The 22,505-nt window shown below is 33.9% G+C and overlaps 2 protein-coding genes across 2 annotated transcripts; both read right to left on the bottom strand.

Moving 5' to 3' along the window:
• Positions 1 to 79: 79 nt before the first annotated feature.
• Kap3 (Kinesin associated protein 3) lies at positions 80 to 21,863 on the bottom strand. The gene is given in 15 exon segments (XM_074174896.1): positions 80 to 230; positions 904 to 985; positions 1,877 to 2,161; positions 8,427 to 8,622; positions 8,680 to 8,874; positions 9,523 to 9,645; positions 9,647 to 9,742; positions 9,922 to 10,016; positions 11,975 to 12,659; positions 18,058 to 18,194; positions 19,032 to 19,226; positions 20,163 to 20,331; positions 21,442 to 21,559; positions 21,612 to 21,662; positions 21,746 to 21,863. Coding segments are annotated over 14 exon segments (2,430 nt in total). The 5' UTR covers positions 21,644 to 21,662; positions 21,746 to 21,863; the 3' UTR covers positions 80 to 208.
• Nop60B (dyskerin pseudouridine synthase 1 Nop60B) lies at positions 5,361 to 7,462 on the bottom strand. The gene has a single exon (XM_023170016.2). The coding sequence runs from the start codon at positions 7,210 to 7,212 to the stop codon at positions 5,605 to 5,607; it is 1,608 nt and encodes a 535-aa protein (XP_023025784.2). The 5' UTR covers positions 7,213 to 7,462; the 3' UTR covers positions 5,361 to 5,604.
• Positions 21,864 to 22,505: the final 642 nt, after the last annotated feature.

Below are 22,505 nucleotides of genomic sequence, written 5' to 3'. Positions count from 1 at the left end.
AATCAAGAACAGAGGTCTAAATCTAGGATTTCCAAAACTTCAATTAAAAATATATATAAAATAATAATGAAAAATAGTATTACTTTGTAAAGCATAATTTATTCCTAAATTATTACACTTATTCAATAAATGACTAGAATTTGCCCCATATGTGATTCAGAATTGTGCTATGATTCAGGCAATAAAGCGAAAGTTTCAGGCAGTGTTCTCAAGTCTCCAAATCTAGTATTCTGAAACAATAAGATTTATTAATACTTGGAATTACCAGGAAATTGAAAATTGTGTTGAAGCCGCAAAAAACTAATTGATTTGATTTTCAGAAGAATAAAAAGTTATGAAGCTTTTTAGTAGGACCTAAGCAAATTTTGTTATTGCAGATATTTTTGAATGTAAGAGAAATTGTAATTTGAGGTCAATAAAATTTCTTTCTTCTATCATGAAATAGCATTGATCAATATTGCAATTGATTTCCATAAATGCAATTATAGAAAACACTCTCCATTACCCAGAATTGTATGATATTTAAGTGGATCTGTTAAATATTCCTGAAAGTAGCTTAAAGTTTGCTATCACTTCTAAACAAACGTGTATATATACGTGCACATGTGTACATATACGTATGTATATATACACATGTGTGTATGTGTATATATCTGAATCACATTGCACTCATTTATAGTCCTTGGGTTTGATTTTAATATTGATCTCAATAATTTATGTACACCTTTGTAAAAACATGTTTGTATATTGGGTGCTGCCCCTTAGATAAATAAAAAACAATAAATCATAAAGAGTAGCAGCTCAAAATGATGGGAAAATGATAACAACATAATTCTTCGCATAAATTTGCGAAAGTTTGAATATTTCACTTCTTAAACAATAAACTACAAGTATCAAACTTACTCATCTTGATTTTTATCATCAAAGTAATCACAATCGAGTTCCTGATCTGCAATTATTTCTGACTCTGCGTCTTCATGAAGATCTGAAAAATTAGAATGTCAATTTCAGCCGGAAAACAAGCACAAATGAGCTTGGTAGTCGAAAGAGATGATTTTTCACGTATGTACACCATAACCAAAGCTTTTTACCTCAAAATTTGTTTAAGCTTTAAACTATATGAATTTTACGTGCAAAAGCAGGCCAGATATTAGTGTCAATTAACTGAACTTGAAAGTTTTTTTCAAATCATAATGGGAAACCCATAATGTGAATTCTTCGAGAATGGTTCCAAACTGGGAAAATATTTCAAGACAATCGCTTGTTTACTAGAATTTCGTAAAAAATTTGTGAAGTATTAACGGAATCAGAAACTCAATGATTTACAAAACAAGTTCAAAGGAAATTGTGACTCATAACTTGAATTTTTCCAAGATAATACTATATGATTTTTCCGAATTTTAACCAGGATTTCCTCAACTATAGTAATTAAAACAAAACTGTTTTGAAGTGTTCTGTTCCTCTTGTCAAGAGGAACAAAAAAGTTTCTGTGAGATTTTTTGTTCCTCTTGTCAAGAGGAACAAAAAAGTTTCTGTGAGATTTTTCGATGTTTATAGTTTCAATTTGTTCTCGTTAACAAAATGTTCGAAGTCGAATGAGAATTTTGATGTAAATGATTCCTAAATTATTCATTCAACGAGATATACTTTTAACCTCGTTTGAGAGACTTATTGAGTTAATAAATGAGAAAAAATCACATCCTGTATAATACAACTTTAGAAATAGGTAATAAAAGTACCAAAAGTTAAAGTTTCCATGAACCAAGCATTCACAAGAGTATAAATTAAACATAAACGTAACGTGAACACATTTCAGGAAATATCACATCAGTGAAGTAAGTTTCTTTCAGTAGTGCACAGGGACTTTTGAGCTTACCCGACAGTGGTGGACCCGTCAACGGTGGAACAACAGCTGTACTCAAATATTCTGTGTTCAAATAAGGTGGAAGTTCATCTTCTTCATCATCATCATCCTCTATGGAAAGTTGTTGAGAATCAACTAGAGTCAACCACTGAGCATTGTGATTACGAAATTTCTCAATTCGAATTCTCTCTGCCCAAGTTTTACTGTGATCGGAAATTATGTTAAGACAGGTATTGCACAATTTTCTTATTAATTTATTATTATCTTGAAGTAAATCAATCAGATAAGCCGGTGCCTCTGAAACAAACGAACGAAAATAATTGTCTATTGTAAAAGAATCTGATTCAATAAACCAATTTAAGTCATCATTAAAGTATTACATTAGTGACAGCTCATTATGATATTTGGTTTTTTTTTGGTTGGTTTTTCTTAAATGTGATCTAACCTAACAATCTACAAATACTTTTTTTTCTGATTGATTCGGCCGTTACTTGATGAAGATCCATAGTAATTACAAAAACTACACCTCACGATTTGATCTCCACAAACTTTATTTGAAAAATATCTCACATGTTTCGCTAGCACAGTAGCTTTCTCAAGTGATTTGAATACTTCAACTTGTTCTTACATTAATATCTATATACTACAGGTAACCATAATTGAGACTACCTCCAGAAAATTACTGAAACCTCTACCTAAGGTACCTGTTCAATTATGATCACTTGAATCATATTACTTCTTCGATTGAAGACTTGTTTATTTTGTGGAAATTCATGTTCACTGAGGATACACTATAAAAACACACTTTTGTCTATTTTCCACTATATTTCTTTATTGTTGACCGGTTTCGGCTATGGTGTAATAGCCGAAACCGGTCAACAATAAAGAAATATAGTGGAAAATAGACAAAAGTGTGTTTTTGTAGTGTATCCTCAGTGAATCATATTACCTCACATCTACATCAATAATAATTCTTTCTCGGTTTTTAAGAAAACAAGTTCAATAATGGTGATTTATTCAAATCTCTCGCTAAAGATATGATTTTCTTCTAGAAGATGATTTGAATATGTTTTCTCATTTACATAGCTCGTATGATGTTTCTGGATTCGATTCCTAAATTGTCTGCCCGTTTGACCAATATATACCTTAGGGCACGTTCCACACTTTAATTTATATACTCCCGATTTATCGAATTTGGATGTTTTGTTTTTATTATTTTACATATTACTTGTTCTATATGCAATTTTAATATCTCGTTTTCTCAAAAATGAAGTCACTTATTCAGTTGGTTGTCCAAAATACATTAAAGCTCTATAATTTTGATTATCTATTTTATCAATAGGAAAAACGTTTCAAATCGCTTTATATATATGATGGAATCGGCCGATACTTGATGAAAATCCATAACTAACGTATTCCAAAAACACTTTATTGTGAGATTTTCACTAAATTGTTTTACAAAAACGCAACACGTGTTTCGCCATACAATGGCTTCATCTGGCGTGTCTTTCAACTCTAGAGTTGAAAATCTCACAATAAAGTGTTTTTGGAATACGTCAAATCGCTTTTGCGTAGACTTTCTTGGCAAGTATTTTGTTTATTAATTCGACTTTAAACCCATTGTTAACTGCAATTTGCTTGATGATATCAAGTTCTTTATTGAAATTATCTATTGAAAGAGGAACATTGACTAATCTGTAAATCATGCTATTATAAGCTGCTAATTTGTGTTGATAAGGATGGGTAGAATCGTAATAATGTATAAATATGTAAGTATATTTTGTTTTTCTTTAAATGTACTTTCAAATGTTCATTATATTTACATAGTTCATTAATGTTGTAAGATATTTATAAATTTATAATTTTTTTTGTATATTAGGCTTGCCTACTGAATAAATAAATATACACTAATAACAAAAAAAAGGACATATTTTTCTGTTCAAAAGTAAAAAGGTATCACTAAATTGAGAAAACCGTATTAAGAGTATTATGAAAACGACTTCTATGAAAAGGAATATGACCTTACAATTCTCTATTTGAGAAATTGGAAATTTTTCTCAAACATTGTTTTTGAAGACTGAATATTTGAGAAGTGTCAACAGACATTCCCAAAAAATGATACTATAACTAGTGACTTCAAATGTATCCGCAGTATGCAGTAGTGCTACATTTTGCGAAACATTTTTATACAGCTTTCAAACAAAAACACTATTGTGATAAAATTGTTGCAATATTATTTATGTGACTTTGCTTGGAGGCGTGCATTCCAGTGTTACTGATCCTATGCTAAAATTACAATCACTACTAGGACTATTTGGTGTGAAAGTTATGGATAGCATTTTATTGGTGTTTAGATTATGAATTAGGGACAAAAATATATTGGTTTCTAGAGTTATCAAGTGAACTGCAAACCTCGAAGCAGTCACCGGTATATTGCACCTTAATTTCATTCACAATGCTTGGTATATTGTAAGTGAACAATCCGAGGCTGACTTTGGGGTATAGGTAAGTCTAATCATATTCTCCTTATTTTATGATACAAGTTTGACCCCTTTCAATCACACACTGCCTTCCACATATGATTTAATTCATTTTTCACCCAGATAACCGAACATATTTAACCACTACTTTCCGGTTCTTATACATTTTCTAGAGTCACTAATTTTTGTCTCAGGATATCCGAATGGGTTCTTTAGATTTTTTATTCAACCAAATATGAGAAAAAATGACTCACAGCAGTGTTTCTTGAAACTTCCAATGTGTATCGACAAGTAAGAGTAATTACAACTGTGTTTTTTTACTATTTACCCTAGTACCTCAAGCAGTACATATTAAATTATTTTCCACTTCTCTCTAGAGTTTCTCACTGAAATTATCAAAAATTGTCGAAAACTCTTTTCATAAGTTTGGTGCTCTCAAAAAATGAGTACGATTGCTTCACTCATTACCAAGCTCATATAATATAACTGAAAGTGTTCAGAACTGTTTTCTTAGACTAGTTTCCGATAAAATGAAAATTAACTTTGAAAAGTAGTCATAGTTTTATACCATGAAAATATATGAGAAACATAAACTTCAGTATAACATATTCAAAAATGTATTATGTAGACAGTTGTTTCGAGAAGACTGTCTTCCAGTTTGTGAAGTAAAAGTTACTTCTTTGCATGATCTTTGTAGAGTTAGCATTTTGAAACTGATTGCTTCCTTCTTTTCTTTGGAAGATTTCCACATTTGCATAAAGATGGAGAAGTAGAAAACCATAACCTTTCTTTCCCAAAAATTAATATTTTTTCATCAACAAACATTTATATACTTTCTCATTATTATTTCCAAATCTTGTTGTAATTTCAAATTGCCATACCCTTTCAATTATGATATTCTTATTAAATAATTCAACTATATTTACTTCCCTTTTGTAATGCTTTGTTGTTCCAAGTTATTATTAACCAATCATATTAAGAGGTCATTTTTGAAAAACATAAAAGAAAAACATTCAAAAGTTTATAATCGGTTTATTTCTTGATCATTGGATCAAAAATAGATTGTGATTTCAGTATAAAAAATTTCATGGAAAATATTCAGTGAAAGTGTTCAAAACTAAACATTTATAAACGAAAACAACAAGTTTATTTTTATTGACAGATTTCATTTTTTGTATATCATATATTTGAAATACAAGATACAGAATAATTATAAAATATATTCATAAAAAATTATTTTACTCTGACATGCTTAATTACTCATTCGGCCTCTTCAGAATGCTTTTTCTTTTTCTTCTTCTTTTCTTTCTTCGTCTCCTCATCAACCCCAGATTCTTGTACTGCGTCAATGATTTCTCCTCCGCTCTCTTCACTTTTTGATTTACTCTTTTTTTTCTTTTTCTCTTTTTTAGATTCCTCTTCTAATGTAGAGTCTACTCTCTCTGCAGCATCTCCTCCACTCTCTGTAGTACCCTCTGTTAAGCCCTCAGCGGAATCTTCGCCTTTTGACTTGCTCTTTTTTTTCTTCTTTCTTTCCGGCGAAACCGTTTCTGTAGGTACTGTTTCATCGGTTTCCAATTTTCGTTTCTTTACGGATTCCTCGTCATTTTCTTTCGCAGCTGCAGGTATAGAATAATCAACATAACTATGCAACCATTCCTTAGGAGTGTTTTCATTTGGTTTTCCATATTTATCCAACTGCCCCTTGGCAATCAATATTTTCTTCTGGCTCGCTCTGGAACCAAGTCCCCACTTCCTTGGATATAAATCTCGTTCCATTATAACTCTTTTGATTTTAGCAACACAACCATGGTCGCAACTGGCCATAGTCGAAGTTGTCATTTGAGCTATTGCCAAAGCTATGGCCTCACCTTTCGTAGTCACAATTACTATTTCTTCGTTCAATTCAATATTGTCTTCATATCTGAGAACACCAGGAAGTAAAATTTTTGCTCCGTAACAAACAGCGTTCACCGAGCTATCTTTCATTATGATTCTTTTATGTTTGATTAGTAAACCCTCAAGAGGCTTGATGATTCTTCTGAGGTAAGTCTCGTCATTGTGATTTTCATATAGCCACTGTGCATCTAATACATCATGCATTGTTGCGATGTCATCTTCTTCACCAGTAACGCCAGACTGGACCCGCCTAAGTTCTAGCATTTGCCCTCCAACTCCGACATTCAAACCTAGATGTACACATAATGTACGTACATATGACCCAGCCTCACATTTGACCCAGAATACTCCCATATTCCTAGATTCATCGTAATCCAACAATTTGCTGTCATAAACTGTTCGAACACGTAACTGTCTTTTAACAGCGGATATCAGTGGAGGTCTTTGAAATAGTGCTCCCTTCAATTTTTCCAGCCCTTGGACAACATGTTTAATAGATTCAACGGCAGAGTGTAACTTGAAAACAGCTACGTATTGTTTACCTGCAGCTTGTTGGGATTTTACCAATCTTGTGGCTCTTTCAATACACACTATCAAACAACCAGTAACTTTAGGGTCCAAAGTACCTGAATGTCCTGTCTTTTCAACCTTCAGAATCCTCTTTATCCATGCCACAACTTCGTGACTACTCGGGTTACTAGGTTTATCCAAGTTTATGTATCCTGATCGAACGTATTCAGAAATGTCTCGCTTCAAAGGAGATGAACCAGTAGGTATGGGTACATAATGATTTGTTCTTACATTCAAACGGTCATAGTTTTTTAATAACAATGGCCATTCCGATGTATCCAATTTAGCAATCTTCTCGGACGACTCCACAGAAAAATCACCCAACTTTTGTAATGTAGTTATTTCGGATGATTTTATCTTTTTTTTCTTTGACTTCACACTATTCGAATGATCTTCCATTCTGAAAATCGGCACGTGCTTCTCCAAACTTTAAGGTTATGTTTGTATACGGCTGGCAGGTATTATTCAACTTATTCTAAATAACTTCTGGATTTTTATATCGAATTATTATTCTTCATCTTCTATAGATTACTTATTAGTTTTATTTCGTTCTTTTCAATAAATGTTGATTAAGCCCAAAACACTTAAATAACTACAAACGTACAAACACTGTTCTGTCTAGACTTGAAACTGACTTTTGACAGTGCTTCGTGCGATGTTGCCAAATGTCGGAATTTATTTTTACAGTCATGCCACCCTAAGCCATTTTTTGACACGATAGCGAACACAGATGTACTTTCATCTTATATAATTGATGTGGTCCTCATACAACTCAAATAGTGAAAGAAATTTCTATAAACAATTTTTGCTTCAAAACATCCAAATTTGAAAATAGCCTACAATTTGAACTCTTGTCCTTGAATTCGAATTTTTCCAAAACGCTAGCGCCAGGTGTTTATCTTTCAAACATTCTGAAGAATCCCACTACAACCATAATTAATTGACTTCCTCTCCAATCGCGACAGAGGTGCCGATAACGACTGCCCTCAAAGAAGGTAAGTAGATGTTGCGGTCGGAGTGTAGTGCAGAGGGTGCAAGTTGAAAATTTAGTGTAATCTAAAATAAAGTTCCGTTTGAATGAAGATTGAAGTGAAAAATGAGAGGACTCGCACCCCCTGCGCCAGTAACTTGGTTGGATATCGGCGGATTCAAAGAGGTCGTCAGTTCTATAAAATATATGAACATGTGCATTTCATTATTATTCAAAGGCCTCACGAGTAAAAAGTAGTGTTTTTGTTAATAGTAAAAGTGCATTGCCTCGAGCAAGACCGCTCCGCCCTCGGACGAAGCTTATGTTCACTATGGACAGGGAGAACTGGCCAAATGCGCTCGAATGAGAAACAACGGCCATAGAAAAAATCAAAGAGAAAGAGAGGAGAATCATAATCAATTATCAATAATACAATAGACTATCCCTAGAAAGCATCGGACATTTCAATTTTGACACCTAAAGGGCCCTCTGTGGAAAAAAAAGGAACTAACGGAAGTGAGCTGCCATTATTACCGCAAATTTAAATATTTGAAATTGATTGTTCATCGGATTAATCATGGAATCTCAGAACACATGAAATTTTTTATTTAGATAAGCCTTTGATCTGAATGCAGGAACTCACCTGTTTTGCTTACTATATAATCAATATTTGATCCATGTGCTAATGTCACAAAAAATACGTATACGATCTGAAGTACGATTTCATCATCTTCTTGATGCGTTTTTAGTAAATCTATTAACAAACCTAGAATATTTGTTTCGCAAAGCAATTTTGCACATCCTTCGTCAGATGCTGCTGTGCCCAGAAGAATAACAACCTGTAAAAATTTTCCAATACATTTCCAAGCGATATTTATATTCCGCATGAAACTTACATGCAAAACCATTTCAGCATCTGTGTTATTACTGGTAATAACAGTTTTTACCCACTTCACCATATCAAAGTGTCTGAATATTTCTGCCCAATCTAAATCAGGTAGGTGTATATTACTCAAAATGCCAATACACTCTCGAACGAAATCTTCGTCTTTCGAATCAACAATGGCTTTAGCTATGTCGCCAACAAACTCCTGCAGGAATATACGAATTTAACATTGTACTAGCACTCAAAATGCAATAGAATGTGAGGTCTTCCAAAAAAATAAGGTGAATGTTCAAATTTTGTGCGCGTTTTTTACGTTGGTACACTCGTCTCGAACGAATGTTTAGTTTCAGCATATTTAGTTTATTGGTGAGAGGCAGAAAAGTTAGAAGTGGCGATTTTCTGCTATTGAAAAAAATGGATCAAAGAATATGAATGAAATTTTGAGTAAAAAATGGAGTTAACTACTCAGAACACACTTTTGACAGTGGTCAAAAACAACGCCATAATCGTGCCCCAGCCAACATATTCACCAGATTTGGCCTTCTGCGACTTTTTCCTGTTCCCAAGATTGAAGAGATCCATAAAACAATGGCGTTTTGCGACGATTGAGGAGATAAAAACCGAATCACTGAAAGAGGTCAAGGATATATCAAATAGTGCATATCAGAACTGCTTTGAGGATTGGAAAAACGCTGGTACAAGTGTATTATATTTGATAGGGAATACTTTGAACGGGGAAAATAGAAAAGGATGAATAAATAAATATTCTTTGAGAAAAATGAAAATTGACCTTATTTTTTCAATAGACCCCATATACATCACTGAATTTTTAATGGTGTACCAATCAACTCACTATGAATGAAGGTGCAGAAGAAGGGTTATCCGAAATGTTTCTCAACATTTTCATGAGCATTGCATCATGAAAAGTAAATGCTCGCATCATCAAGGACTGAAGTCTGTTTTTTTTTGATAATATGCTTGGTATTGGAAGGATCAGTAGCTAAATTGATACATAGCGCAACCATTGCCTTATCATTTTCATTTCCGACACTCAAAAGCAGCATGTCTGTGATCTAAAATTGAAGGAAATATTCTTCAAACCTTTTTAAATTATAACTAACAAGATATTTCAAAAGGTGATCTTAGCTGCTTTCACAATTATCAAACGGTGTGGATTACAGAACATTTTGCTCAAATAATTGAAACATTCAAAAAATGCAAGAAAACTAAATAATTAGTTTCTAATACTTACTAGTCCAATGCAATCAACAAACTGGTGTTTGACTTCGTCCTCATAACTCAAGTGATATAATATTTTCAGAACAATTTCTTGATGTTTGTCATCGCCTGAAAAACTAGAAGTTTGAATCTAGTCATAAATGCGACGTAGTATCATTAGCTGGGACTGAGGGTGGGGCAGTAATATAGATGAAAGGAATAAATTCCAATTCAAAACAGTGGCCCGTAATTTACCTCGAAGATTTATATCAGAGAAAAAGAGAGAATGCTTTTCATGATTGCATCATAGGTATTCGATGGCGAATGTCTCTTTGTTACGTGTTTGTCGAGGAGGAACGTGACAATTTATTTGCGAAAGAATTTACAAACAGTTTATTCAAGAATTAGGTATTTGGCGAAGAATTATAATATTGTTGTAAGTGATGCCCTTAAGAAAATAACTCCGGCCGCCTCTGGTAGCCATAAACCAATTGTGACGTAGCTAAGAGCGCGCGAATATACGATGTTCGCTGCCGCTCTAGATGTAGAGAGAATAATGCTACCGACTTCGATGGAACTCTGGTGACTTTTCTACCGCATTCGATTACGATATATAAACGCTAGCCACGAGCATATCGACACAGTCAAGTGGAAGTTACAGTGCGGTACGCGAAGCGATCTAGTAAAGCGATATACATTCGAATAATGGTTGAAGTTTTATATAAAGTTAGGTTTGATTATTGTTCAGAGTCAACTGTTCCTATCTAAGCTTTATAGATCAGGTGTAAGAGGGGTACCACATGATTTGGTGAGATCTTATCTTATAGCTGGAGGCAAAAAGTGAGAATTGGTCAATGTACAGGCGATGATTGTGATATAGAGCAGGAAGTTCCCCTGGGTTCGAATTTAGGCCCCTTTTTTTTTCTTGTTATTTGCTAATGATCTAATTACGTTCATCAGTAAAACAAACAATAACCTAGGTGTTACGCTTGATTCCAGACTAAATTTCAACAGCCATGTCAATAACAAAAAAAAATAAAGTGATTGCAAGAGCCGCACATTTCACAAGTTTGACAAACCTGGGAGCAGGTGCAAACATATCAACAGCAAGCCGAATATATAAATTAATCTGTCGTCCACTTATTGAATACTCGCACCCACTGTTTTTCAATATCAAACAAAGGGCCTTGAAATGTGTATGGTTTTGTTTAATATATTGAATGTGAGATCTTGTTGTGTTTTGATTTGTATTTGTTCCTCGATAAGTGATTTATGACTGTTGAATTTATGGATGTTCAAGTTTTCCCAAATGTCCATGCGGTTTCCCTTCTTGATTTGTCATAAGTCACTTATCGAGGAACAAGTACAAATCAAAACACAACAAGATCTCACATTCAATATATTAAACAAAACCATACACATTCCTAGAGAAGATCTAACACGAAGAAGAGTACCTGATGCAGAACAAATACAGGCAAATTTACGTAAAGTACCTGAAATACCTGAGTTAAGACGCTCTGACCGTATAAAGAGACAGACAACAAGATGACCAATTTGAGGAGTGCCAGAAGATGACAGTACTACCAACTGTCGAAAGCGCTCGCAGATAATTAATAGAAGGTATAAAGCTTCAAATCCTTTTTGTAGAATTTAATATTGAAATACTCAAAATGAAGGAAAATTAGTTGCATCAAACAAAAAAAATATATATATATATATTTATATTGTAAAATAAGCCATGTTATTTCAAAGCAATTTTCTTACACGGGCGGAAGGATTTCGGTCGATAGCCAGTTGAACAAAATTGTAATTTTGTTCAATAAATTAAAATTACTATTATTATTATTAAGACAATACTTATTATAAAAATGGCATCGAACTTATTAAAAGTCGCTGGGAAAAGTGTATAGAGCTACAAGGAGATTTGAAAAATGAATAAATTTTTTTTAGAATCTCTATGTTTTCTTCATTGGGCCGGAACTTCTGGGATCACCCTCGTACATGCTACATTTATCCGAAACCTCATAGTTATTTCAAATAATTATTTTTTCAATTGATTGTAACAGAAAAATGTTTGCGTTACTTACTCAAAAGACTCATAATTTTCGTCAGTAATCCTGCTTTCATAATTCTGAATCTGACTTTATTGTCAAACGATAGATTGAACAGAAGCTTCAGAGTCAAATGGACTAGATCGGCACTATTGGAGTCGAGCATGCGAGGCAACTTTTCGACAACATTCAGACTGCTCATGGCATCTTTATTGCATTGCATTATAGATAACTTTTTGAGGAACGTGATGACCAATATGAGTAAGTCGTCATTGTCTCTATCCAGGGCCTTAACTAAAAGGCCAACAATGTTTCTCTTCGACATCTTTTCCTCCACAGTTTCGTCTTCGGATATATTCAGAAGCAAGTAAAAGGCAACGCGAAGCAAGTGTTCTTGCTTCTTGACTAGAGTTCGGAATCTCTTCAGTTTCTGTTCGTCGGTTAATTTCTTATCGTCTATACATTCCATTGAATTAGTGAGATCTTCATAAATACTGCCTTCCATAATTTGGGATAAATTAGTATCCGTGAAGTTGCCCGACTTGGGACGAACAGGCTCGGGAATGCGGCTTCTTGGAATTTCGGACATACTGGCACTGCTTGGGCACGGCTTTCTCACAATTGGTATGTCGGAGGGAACTTCGGACCCTTCAAAATCAGCTTTCCATCGGTCGTATCTTCTCAATTCATAATCGATAATATCCATACATATCGATCCAACCTGAAAATATGTTACTGTTAACCAAAGAAACTTTAACTTCAAATCAAAATATGCTTTATTACCCAAGATATAAACATCTTATTGGCAAAGTCTAGTAAAGTAAAACATGTATAAGGGACAATTAACAAATATAAACTATAAAATAATGCTTAAACACCGGAGCAGAGTATATGGACAGAACAATATTAAGTCCAGCTGAACAGCTACAAATATAAGTACATGAATTTATGAATATTAAGTAAATGTAAATATATAATTCTACATAATGAACATTGATAGCCATTTTGTGTTGGTTTCAATAACTTGTTTACACAAAGCTGCATGTCAGTTATTCGATAGAGCCTTGGTAGAATTCGTCCACACTATAATAGGGCCTCCCAACAAGGTATTCTTTCACTTTCTTTCTGAATTTCTTTCCATTATATATTCGCCTTAAATTAATGGGAAGGTGGTTAAATAACTTCTTGCTATTGAAAATAATAGAATTTTGTGTAAGGGCTAGAGAAGGTGTGGGAAGGGAAACGGAGTAAGACTGACGTGTACTATAAGTTGCGGTGTTCCCAAATTGATTTTTATATTTTTTGTGGATAAGACACACTGTTTCCAAAATAAAAAGACATACTAAGGTCAGAATTTTTTGCTTCACAAATAATCGGCGGCATGAATCCCTGTAGCTAGCCTTGCATAAATATCTGATGGCTCTTTTTTGAGAGAATACCATATTGAAACGAAATTTCGCACAATTTCCCCAGAAACAAATTCCATAACGTAAATAGGATTCAATTTGTGCAAAATAAACTGATCTTGTGATAGTAGTGTCCAACTCTCTTGCAACAACTCTCACTGCATGACATCCTGCTGATAGTCTTTTACATAAGTAGTCGACATGGAAATCAAATTTTAGATTTTCATCAATGAAGAGCCCTAAAAATTTTTTTTTCTCCAAATTTTCAATTTTTACATTTTCCAAGTGTACTTCCCCTATGTTACATCTAAACGTGATCACCTTTGTTTCATCGATGTTCAATGATAAGAGATTGGAATCACACCACTCTTTAACCGTTCTTATGTCGACGATGATTTGATCAAGTACCTATAAAACATTATGTCCCGCAGGGGTCAGTACTTGGGCCATTCTTATTTGTCATTTATATAAATGACCTATGCAACTTCCTATTACCCAATAAAAGCGTTCTATTCCGACGACACTACTTTGATAAGTACTGGTAAAAATCTTATGGAACTCACTTCTTCTTCTCATAACATTAAAAAACGTGCTGAAAATTGGTTTACTGCAAACAAACTAAAGTTGAACGCAAGAAAATCCCAAAAAATAACCTCCTCAAATATGAACTTACAAATGGGAAACACTGTAGGTCTAAAGTGAGTGGGTCTATTCGACCCTCCACCGCAACCCATAAGGGTTTATTGTGGCTCACACCAGTTCACACTCGGCCAAATAAACCCAGCTTCTTAACGGCACTTATGTGTTCATCCCACCTGAAATGCTGGTCCAGCATAACACCCAAGTATTTGATAGTTGAAGTTTTTTCTATTATATCAAATGTACATGGTTGATGTGAGTCGCATCTCAAACTTTTTATTTTCAGTTTTGTTCTGTGTGGCTGATCAGTGTTTTGCAGAGAAAATGTCATAAATTTCGTCTTACTAACATTCAAAGTCAGTAGATTATAATCAAGCCATGTCTTAATCTTTTGGAGCCCGTCTTCAGCAAGTTTATAAACATCTTCCCATGATACTCCTGTGTATACAATATCTGTGTCATCAGCAAGCAGATGAGGTGACCATAAAAGTCGGTCATTTCTGTGATACTGTTTATGTGAGTAAGAAAAAGAACTGGTCCAAGAACAGTTCCTTGAGGAACGCCAATTGTGACTTCTTGTGGGGTACTCAACTATTCATCAATTGTAACTCTTTGTAATCTATTTGCTGAATAGTTCTGCAAGACAGCTAGTATGTGAGTGGTCTTTCAGGGCAGATGGTGAGAGTACGGATCTGCCGAACTCAAAGAACCTGATTCGGTCCCCAGCGGGGCAGGCACAAAGTATATGCTCTGCAGTTTCATCATTTTCCAGACAGAGGCGACACACACTGTCTTCCGACAGTCCAAGTCTCTGTATGTGATGATTCAAATGATAGTGACCTGTAAGAAGGCCTGTTAGACATCGTAGTTCATCCCTACTGTAGTCCAACAACTGTTTGGAATCAAGCTTCGAAGGGTGGATAAACGCCTTGGAGTGAGCCAATCCTGGAAGATTCTGCCATAACTCTTCTTGCCATCCAGGTGTTCAGTGTTCGTTTGGCACAGTCCAAAGCGATGCCAATGACAGGTTCTGGTCCAATGAAGCCGCTTGCAGCACCCTCCTTTGCGTGAGAGTCAGCAGCTTCATTGCCTTTCAGGCCAATATGGCCAGGAATCCAAACCAGAGACAATCTATTTAGTCTTCCTATCGAGGAGAGTCTTTTTTGGCAGTCTGCTTCCAATTTAGTAGTTACTCGGTAGGAGCCAAGAGCTTCCAACGCCGCTTGACTGTCCGAGAATATTTTTATTGACTTGTGAGTGAGGTTGGATTTATCCAATCTCTCTGCACACAATTCAATAGCGTAAATTTCCGCTTGAAATACAGTCGCATAAGTTCCTAGGCAGGTAGATAACTCTGTCCTGGGTCTGCGACTGAAAACACCTGCACCAGAACCGGAAGGTGTTTTTGATCCATCTGAGAACCAACAACTATCTGCTGTTAATATTTCCTTCTCCCACAGGATCCAGTCCTCTCTACTCGGGAGTAATACTTTATAAGGCAGTTCGTAGTTGACAGTTGGAGGCATAAAGTCAGAGGTCATTTCCAGAATGCTGTGACTTCCAATGTCAACCAACAGTCTGTTGCACTCTGCATTGAATTGATTTGTGCAATTGGCAATGTGCACAAGTTGTATGCAGTCCATCTAGCCTCTCTTTCCAGAAAAATGTGGAGAGGAGGTAGATCTAGAAGGATCTCCATGGCCGCTGACGGTGTGGTACTGATGGCATCATTGATAGCCAGACAAGCCTGTGTCTGTAAGCCAGAGAGCTTCGCTTGGGCCGTTTTCTGTAAAGCCTTTGGCCACCAAGCAATTGCACCATAAGTGATCATTGGTCTGACAATCATCACATAAATGCAATGGATTTGTTTGAGACCTAAACCCAAAGTTTTACCACAAATCCTTCAACATGTCCATAGAGACAGTCTGGCTTCGTGTAAAACTTGGGAAACACTGTCAAGCTACTCAGAATTGTTATTGATGACAAACTCACATGGTCGAATCACATAGAACAGCTCTGTAACAAATCAGCAAGTGCTCTGTTTCTCTTGAGGCAGTTGGAAAAAGCAATTCAACCTGATACTCTGAGAATGACATATTTCTCTCTGTTTCATTCGCAGATAAACTATGGAATAATTTTATGGGGAAATGCCACTCGTGCAATAACCATCTTTCGACAACAAAAAAAGCAGTAAGAATTTTAGGTGGAGTTGGATATAGAGAGCATCGTCACCCACTCTTTATAAAGTTTGGCATCATGCCTTTACCTTCATTATATATCTACAATTCCTTATTAGAAATACACAGAAATGTCAACCAGTTACAAACCCAGTCAGATATACATGAGCATAATATTAGGTATCCTAAGTTATTAAAAACTCCAAGGGATAGATTAACCAAATCTCAAAATAAGTCTCTGAATATATAACTGCTTGCCGGAGAGAATCAAATCACTATCTTTCAATCAGTTCAAAAAACGCACAAAAAAATATATTCTTGAACACTGCTTTTACTCCACAGACGAGTTTATCGTCACAACAAAGCAACTGAGTCATGCACTCAACACATCGCTTCTCTGAAATGTTCCATTCTGTTTATGCTATTTATTTATGCTTCACTTGATTATGTTTGTAACACTTTCAAAATACAATATGTTTTATTGTATTATTTTATCCATTGCATACTTTATATTGTATCTATTTATATATTGACATGCCATAAATGTATTTATATATGTAACATGGTGAAAATATATCTATCTATCTATCTATACTTTGCAATTACAGGCATCTTTTTGAAACAGTAAATCGCCAAATGTTTAATAATTCGCATTAACAAAAATAATAATACAATTGAAAACAATGACAAATGAGTTTACAAACTCATAAATAAAAAACTTCAAAAAAACAAACTGCAAATCTTTCTGTTTCATGTTTATGCCTTTGTATAAATTGACATATGGAAATAACATGACAACAAAACATTTTTCTTTTTATCCCTACGGTACATATTGTTGAAATAAAGTGCTAATATACGAGGTATGTTAAAAAAATAAGGCGATTTTTCATTTTTCTCATAAAATATTATTTATTTATTCATCACTTTCTATTTTGTCCCCTTTCAAAATAATCCCCCTCAGATATAATACACCTGAGCCAGCAAGAAAAAGTCGATGGGTGCCAAATCTGGTGAATACGGTAGCTGAGGCATGATTACAGTGTTGTTTTTCTATAAAACCAGACAATTTCTTCGAATTTCTTTTTGCAAGCTGGGCATAACTTCAAAATAATACTCCTTGTTGACCATACGACCATGTGACTAGAACTCCTGATGCACTTCACCACGGTAATCAAAGAAAACAGTGACATTTGATCGAACATAGCGAGCTATTTTGGTCTTGGCTCTCCTGGGCTGTTTCATCGGGACAATTGGACTTCGGATTCGATGTCCTAACCATATCCCCATAATTCGTCACCAATGATGACCCTTTTAAGCAATTCTGGATGGCCGTTGACGTTATTCAACAATTCCTGAGCAATACTCATGCGACATTTTCATCGGTTGTTGATGTGCCGGAGCGTCCAGGGCGAGCGTCGTCATTCACATCTTGTCGACCTTCTGTGAAAAGCTTGTACCAGAGTATAATAACCGTATGCCATTGTCAACATTTCAAGTGTTTTTGAGCACTTATTTTCAGTTTTTACACAAAATCCAGTGCAAATTCTTTGACCCATTTTTTTCAATAGCAAAAAATCGCAGAACACGCAAAACACTTCCAACTTTTATGCCTCTCACCAACAAACTATACATGCTAACCAGCTGAAACTGTGATATGTTCGAAAAAAATGTACCAATATAAAAAAATCGCTAATCGAATGTACGTAGGCCGCGAAATTTGAACATTTACCTTTTTTTTTTGAACACACCTCGTATAATAAAAAACAAATTCTTCACCGCGTTTCACCTGATATAGATTTATATATCTTTCCCTATAAGTTTCAAAATTTTCTGACAATTAGAATACCCATGACCTCACAGTTCTCTATGTTTCATTATCTGGCTAACTACAACTTACCTTACACTTTAAAATGACATCATGGAAGCAAGAATACATTGAAAAACAGAAAAAAGTAAAAACCAGGTGAGTGCTCAGCGAAATACTTCTTTTCCAATCTTCTCTTAAAACACGTCCTAGAGCACTTATCAATGTTTCTGAAATCACGAGAAATTAAATGAGTACTTAATGTAAGAGTTGTTAATTGTTGTTGAAAAACCTTCAAACATAGTCAATGGATTCAAAAACTTAGAGGTTATCTTCGTTAATCTTCGACTTTTCAAAAAGGTTCATAGTTTATAGTTCTTCTATATGAATCAAAATAGACCAATGAATTGGTCTGAATGAGATCCATGAATAGCCCTTTGTTTGTTCACAGACTTACAAAAAGAGACCAGGTAAATATCAGGTACATTTATTGAACCTCATTTGATAACGCACATGTACAAATAGACCTATTTTAGATATAAATTTAGTCTTTATGAATCTCCTGATGATGCTAACTTGGTTAGCGTTATGTACATTGAGAGACAGTGTTTTTGTTCTGGTGCGGAAAAAACGTTTTCTTCAGAATCATTTCAACTGTTAAAACTGTTGGAATTTCAAATATGCAGATTCTTTGTTTCATTTCACAAGATAAATCATAATATACTCATAACGGAATAGTTGTATAAATTGAATAGATGAAACTTATACAGAATATCTAAACTAAAAATCAAAAATGAATATTTGTTGGATACCCTGAACAACAAATAAATGAAAGAAGTGTGCTACATTCAAAATAAAAGTATATATTATCGCTCTCAAATCACTGCTGTCACCAAATTGTAACAGATGTTGTCATCTGTCAAAGAAATTAAAACCTAACTAATAATTAAAACATACCTAACTATACAACTTTATACTCCAAGACAGTTTTTTGAACCACTGAATATAATTTATAAGGATCCTATTAAATAGTTATACCTATTTTACATGATAATCATGACTCTTACCGTTTCTGGCCAAAGCTTCTAAATTTTCGGGATCTCTAGCTAGTAGTTGAATCAACTGAGCCCCTTTAATCTTTTCGGTCATTCCTTCGTACAAAAGATCAATGTAGTCGGACAAATTATTGTAATTTGGTTCCAAGTTGCCATTACTAGTTTTTTCTGTACTCTTGTCCATTTCTCCCAAATTAATTGAAGCACCTGAATACAAAAACTAATAATAAGATTATTTCGTTAATTGATTTGATAAATTTAAGTTGTTTTCGAAAGAGAATAAATAAAATGAATAAATAGATATATATAAAAGACCCTCAAGTATAAATTGTGCATAGTTTCATTTCAAATTGTTACTTATTTTATTATGGCTTATAAACATCTTAAAACCAATATTTTTTTTATTATTTATTATTATAACAAGTTTATTCAGTCAAGTTTTGAATGACGTCAATTAGACAGAAGTATTAGATTATTAAACTAATTACCCAGTCTTATCACTCAAGAAATTCTAAGCTAATATTTGTGTGATTAGGAAGAGTTAATGAATTTTTGAGTTATATTTGTAAGTTTCACCAGTGGTTTGCATTTCGAAAGCAGCATATCTGTACCTTTTTTAAACCATCTATGTGACAGAGGCTACTAATCAATTTTACAATGTTTAATTGATAGCTTTTACTAACTTGTGATGCACTGTTTGGAACCCTTGGCGTAGAAATTAATATTACTGGAGTTTTTTCCCAACACCAAACCATTATTTTAACACCTCGACATGTGTTCCTCTTGATGATGATCACTTGGTGATCGAAACACGTGTCAAGGTGTTAAAATAACGATTTGGTGTTATGGAAAAAAAACTTCAGTAATACTCAGCTTTTACTAACATTAGACCTTATATGCATATCATTACAAGAACGTTAATTTAATCCTCTCTAAATTATAGGAGTAAACGGAACAATTCTGAAAAAGGTTGCATAATAGGCATTTTTTTAAATTCTCATGTCATGGTCATTTATAATAACCATGGTTTCGTAAATTTTAAGTCTTTTGAAAATAATAAATACCTGTAATGTCTGAATTTTTCAGTACAATTATCAACGAAATCATTGAATAGTGGCCCAATGAATTATTATAGGTACTTACCCTTAATGCCATTTTGAAGTTTTCTCTTTTTTAAATAATATATGATTTGTTCAACCTCAGCAAGTCGAGAATGGTGTATCAAGTCACACTGGTTAACAATTTCTTTGGACATTGCATGGCAATCTGTTCTACTATTGATCATAGGTAGATCAATGATTTTTTTGAGGTTCTGAAAATTGTGCATTTTTAAAATTTACGCTGACATAAAATAAATGATGTTTAGATCTTTTTTGATTTCTCAGGATTGTTGACTGATATTGTTTGGACGAGTATTTTTCACCATGCTTTTTGGATAAGAGTGCTTGGCATTTTCAAAAGTATGAAAACTAGTTTTTCCTTTTCCTGATATTATATTTATATCTCTGAGGTTGTCATGTAATTGTTTCTGGCTTTACTGATAAGAACCTTGTTCTAATTTTTCTAATTTGATTCTCAGTATCATCAGTTGATGATGGACAGATTCAACTTTGAGAAATTGGAAGACGCTTAGTCTTCCTAAGATTTTATACTACTTGTATTTAACTTGTATTAAACAAATACAATAAACTAAAATAACCAATAAACTTGTATTCATCTGAAAATGTCCTTATAGGACGAAACTGCAGTAACATTAGTAACAAATACAAGTGTTTTATTTTTCATGATGATTTCCTACCACGTAGTAACAGCTACATCCATCAATTTATTGCTTATAGTCTATTTCACGCTTCTACAAATTAGTTCATCAATCAGCAGAATGTGTAATAATTTTGAGATTTGTAACTTTTGTGATTTATTTTGTGATAGTTTCAAGCAAGTGATGCAAAATGTGAAATATTTTCTGTTTTCACATTTCACAGTATGTAAAGTAGCCTTTGTTCAAGTAGTACTGCTTTTCTTCTATATTTGTTGTTCTAATATTGCCCTATAAGGGCTATAAAGATCTTAAAAACAATTTCAGTAGAGCAGACTACAGTGAAACTGCCGTAGACCAGAGGACACTTATAAAGTCAATAAATTCTGGCTACACTAATAATCGAGTCATCAGAAGATTAATTGCGAATTGTTTAATGTTGGAAACATGTATATTAGATGAGGTAGAGTATCCAATCTAAAACAAATCAACAAAAGTGTAAAGCATTTTGTGTAACTGGTTAATTATCCTAAAGGCAATAATTATATTGGATAAATAATTGAGAAGTTCCATTTTGCAGAACAATTTGAATACATCTATGTTCATTGTCCAAGAAGAATATTCATGCAATCAGCATTCACACTTTATGAATCATGAGAATTTCACCTTCTTTTCACCATAAATGGCATTTTCTTTAGACGCCAAAATCTGAACATCCAGCTCATAATTCAGAACGATAGCATCAAAATTGGGGTGAACGTCGATAGAACCAGGTTTTCGTTCCCTGAAATTCCAAAATATTTAAATAAGGAAAAAATTTAAAGGTCTGAACGTACGTTCTCATATACTTAGCGTCTTCGGGCTCCATTTTAAACAATATCCTGCAACTATAAATTATAAAGAAGTAGGCTCGATTGAAAATAGATACAAAAATCACTAATAATACAATAAAATATATTATTTCAATTACCATCAACTTCAAATTTGAGTTTTTTTTACGGTGTTGACATCTTCCGCCCCATCTGTCACTTTTGACATTTACTTGCAGAGTTGCCAATGAACCTGAAATATGACGCATCAACGAAACTATTTCAATAATAATCGAAATATAGGTTGTTCACGTTAGGAAGAGAATGACGTCACAAGATGACAAGTTACGGCGTTGCCAGCATGTGCACTATTTTGAACTTTTAAATTTTTTTGTACTGTTGATATGTTTTATTGCTATTATCCTTACTCACTTTTAGTATTTGTTGGGATTATTTCGACAATGCTTTAGGCAAATTGAATATACGCAGGTCTTATCAAACGAAATAATCAGTTCTGAAAAGAAAAGAAAGACTGACAGTTTTTGAGTTTGTTTCGATTTGGCAACGTCTTTTACTATCAGTTGAGCAACTTACAAAATGAAATGTTACTAGTTTCATTGCTGTTGAACGCATTTCAGTGGGAATTTTAACGGATATACAAAATTACCAAAAATGACGTCATTCTCTTCTTAACGTGAACAGCCTATATCCATAAATATCTACGGAATGGTTATCGCAAGAGTATTCATTCTATCTGTTCGATATGGCTCGATCAAAATAACGCGTGATCCTTTTTTCAACAGACAAAATTCACCGATTATTCCTAAAAGCTTTCAAATGACGTCACTGAATAGTTTACAATGAATCTGATGATTATTTTTGGTAGACAAAATGGGAACAGTAACGGAATTGACAAGTGTC

This window comes from Leptinotarsa decemlineata, unplaced genomic scaffold, assembly GCF_025532065.1.
Source record: "Leptinotarsa decemlineata unplaced genomic scaffold, Ldec_3_MD MMD2_tig00000882_RagTag_RagTag, whole genome shotgun sequence".
Lineage (NCBI taxonomy): Eukaryota > Metazoa > Arthropoda > Insecta > Coleoptera > Chrysomelidae > Leptinotarsa > Leptinotarsa decemlineata.
Note: the sequence above shows the minus strand (reverse complement) of the source record. Positions and strands in the feature narration are given on the sequence as shown.

Excerpts from the sequence above, each read along its gene's own strand:
- Nop60B (XM_023170016.2), bottom strand. The coding sequence starts at position 7,212 with ATGGAAGATCATTCGAATAGTGTGAAGTCAAAGAAAAAAAAGATAAAA.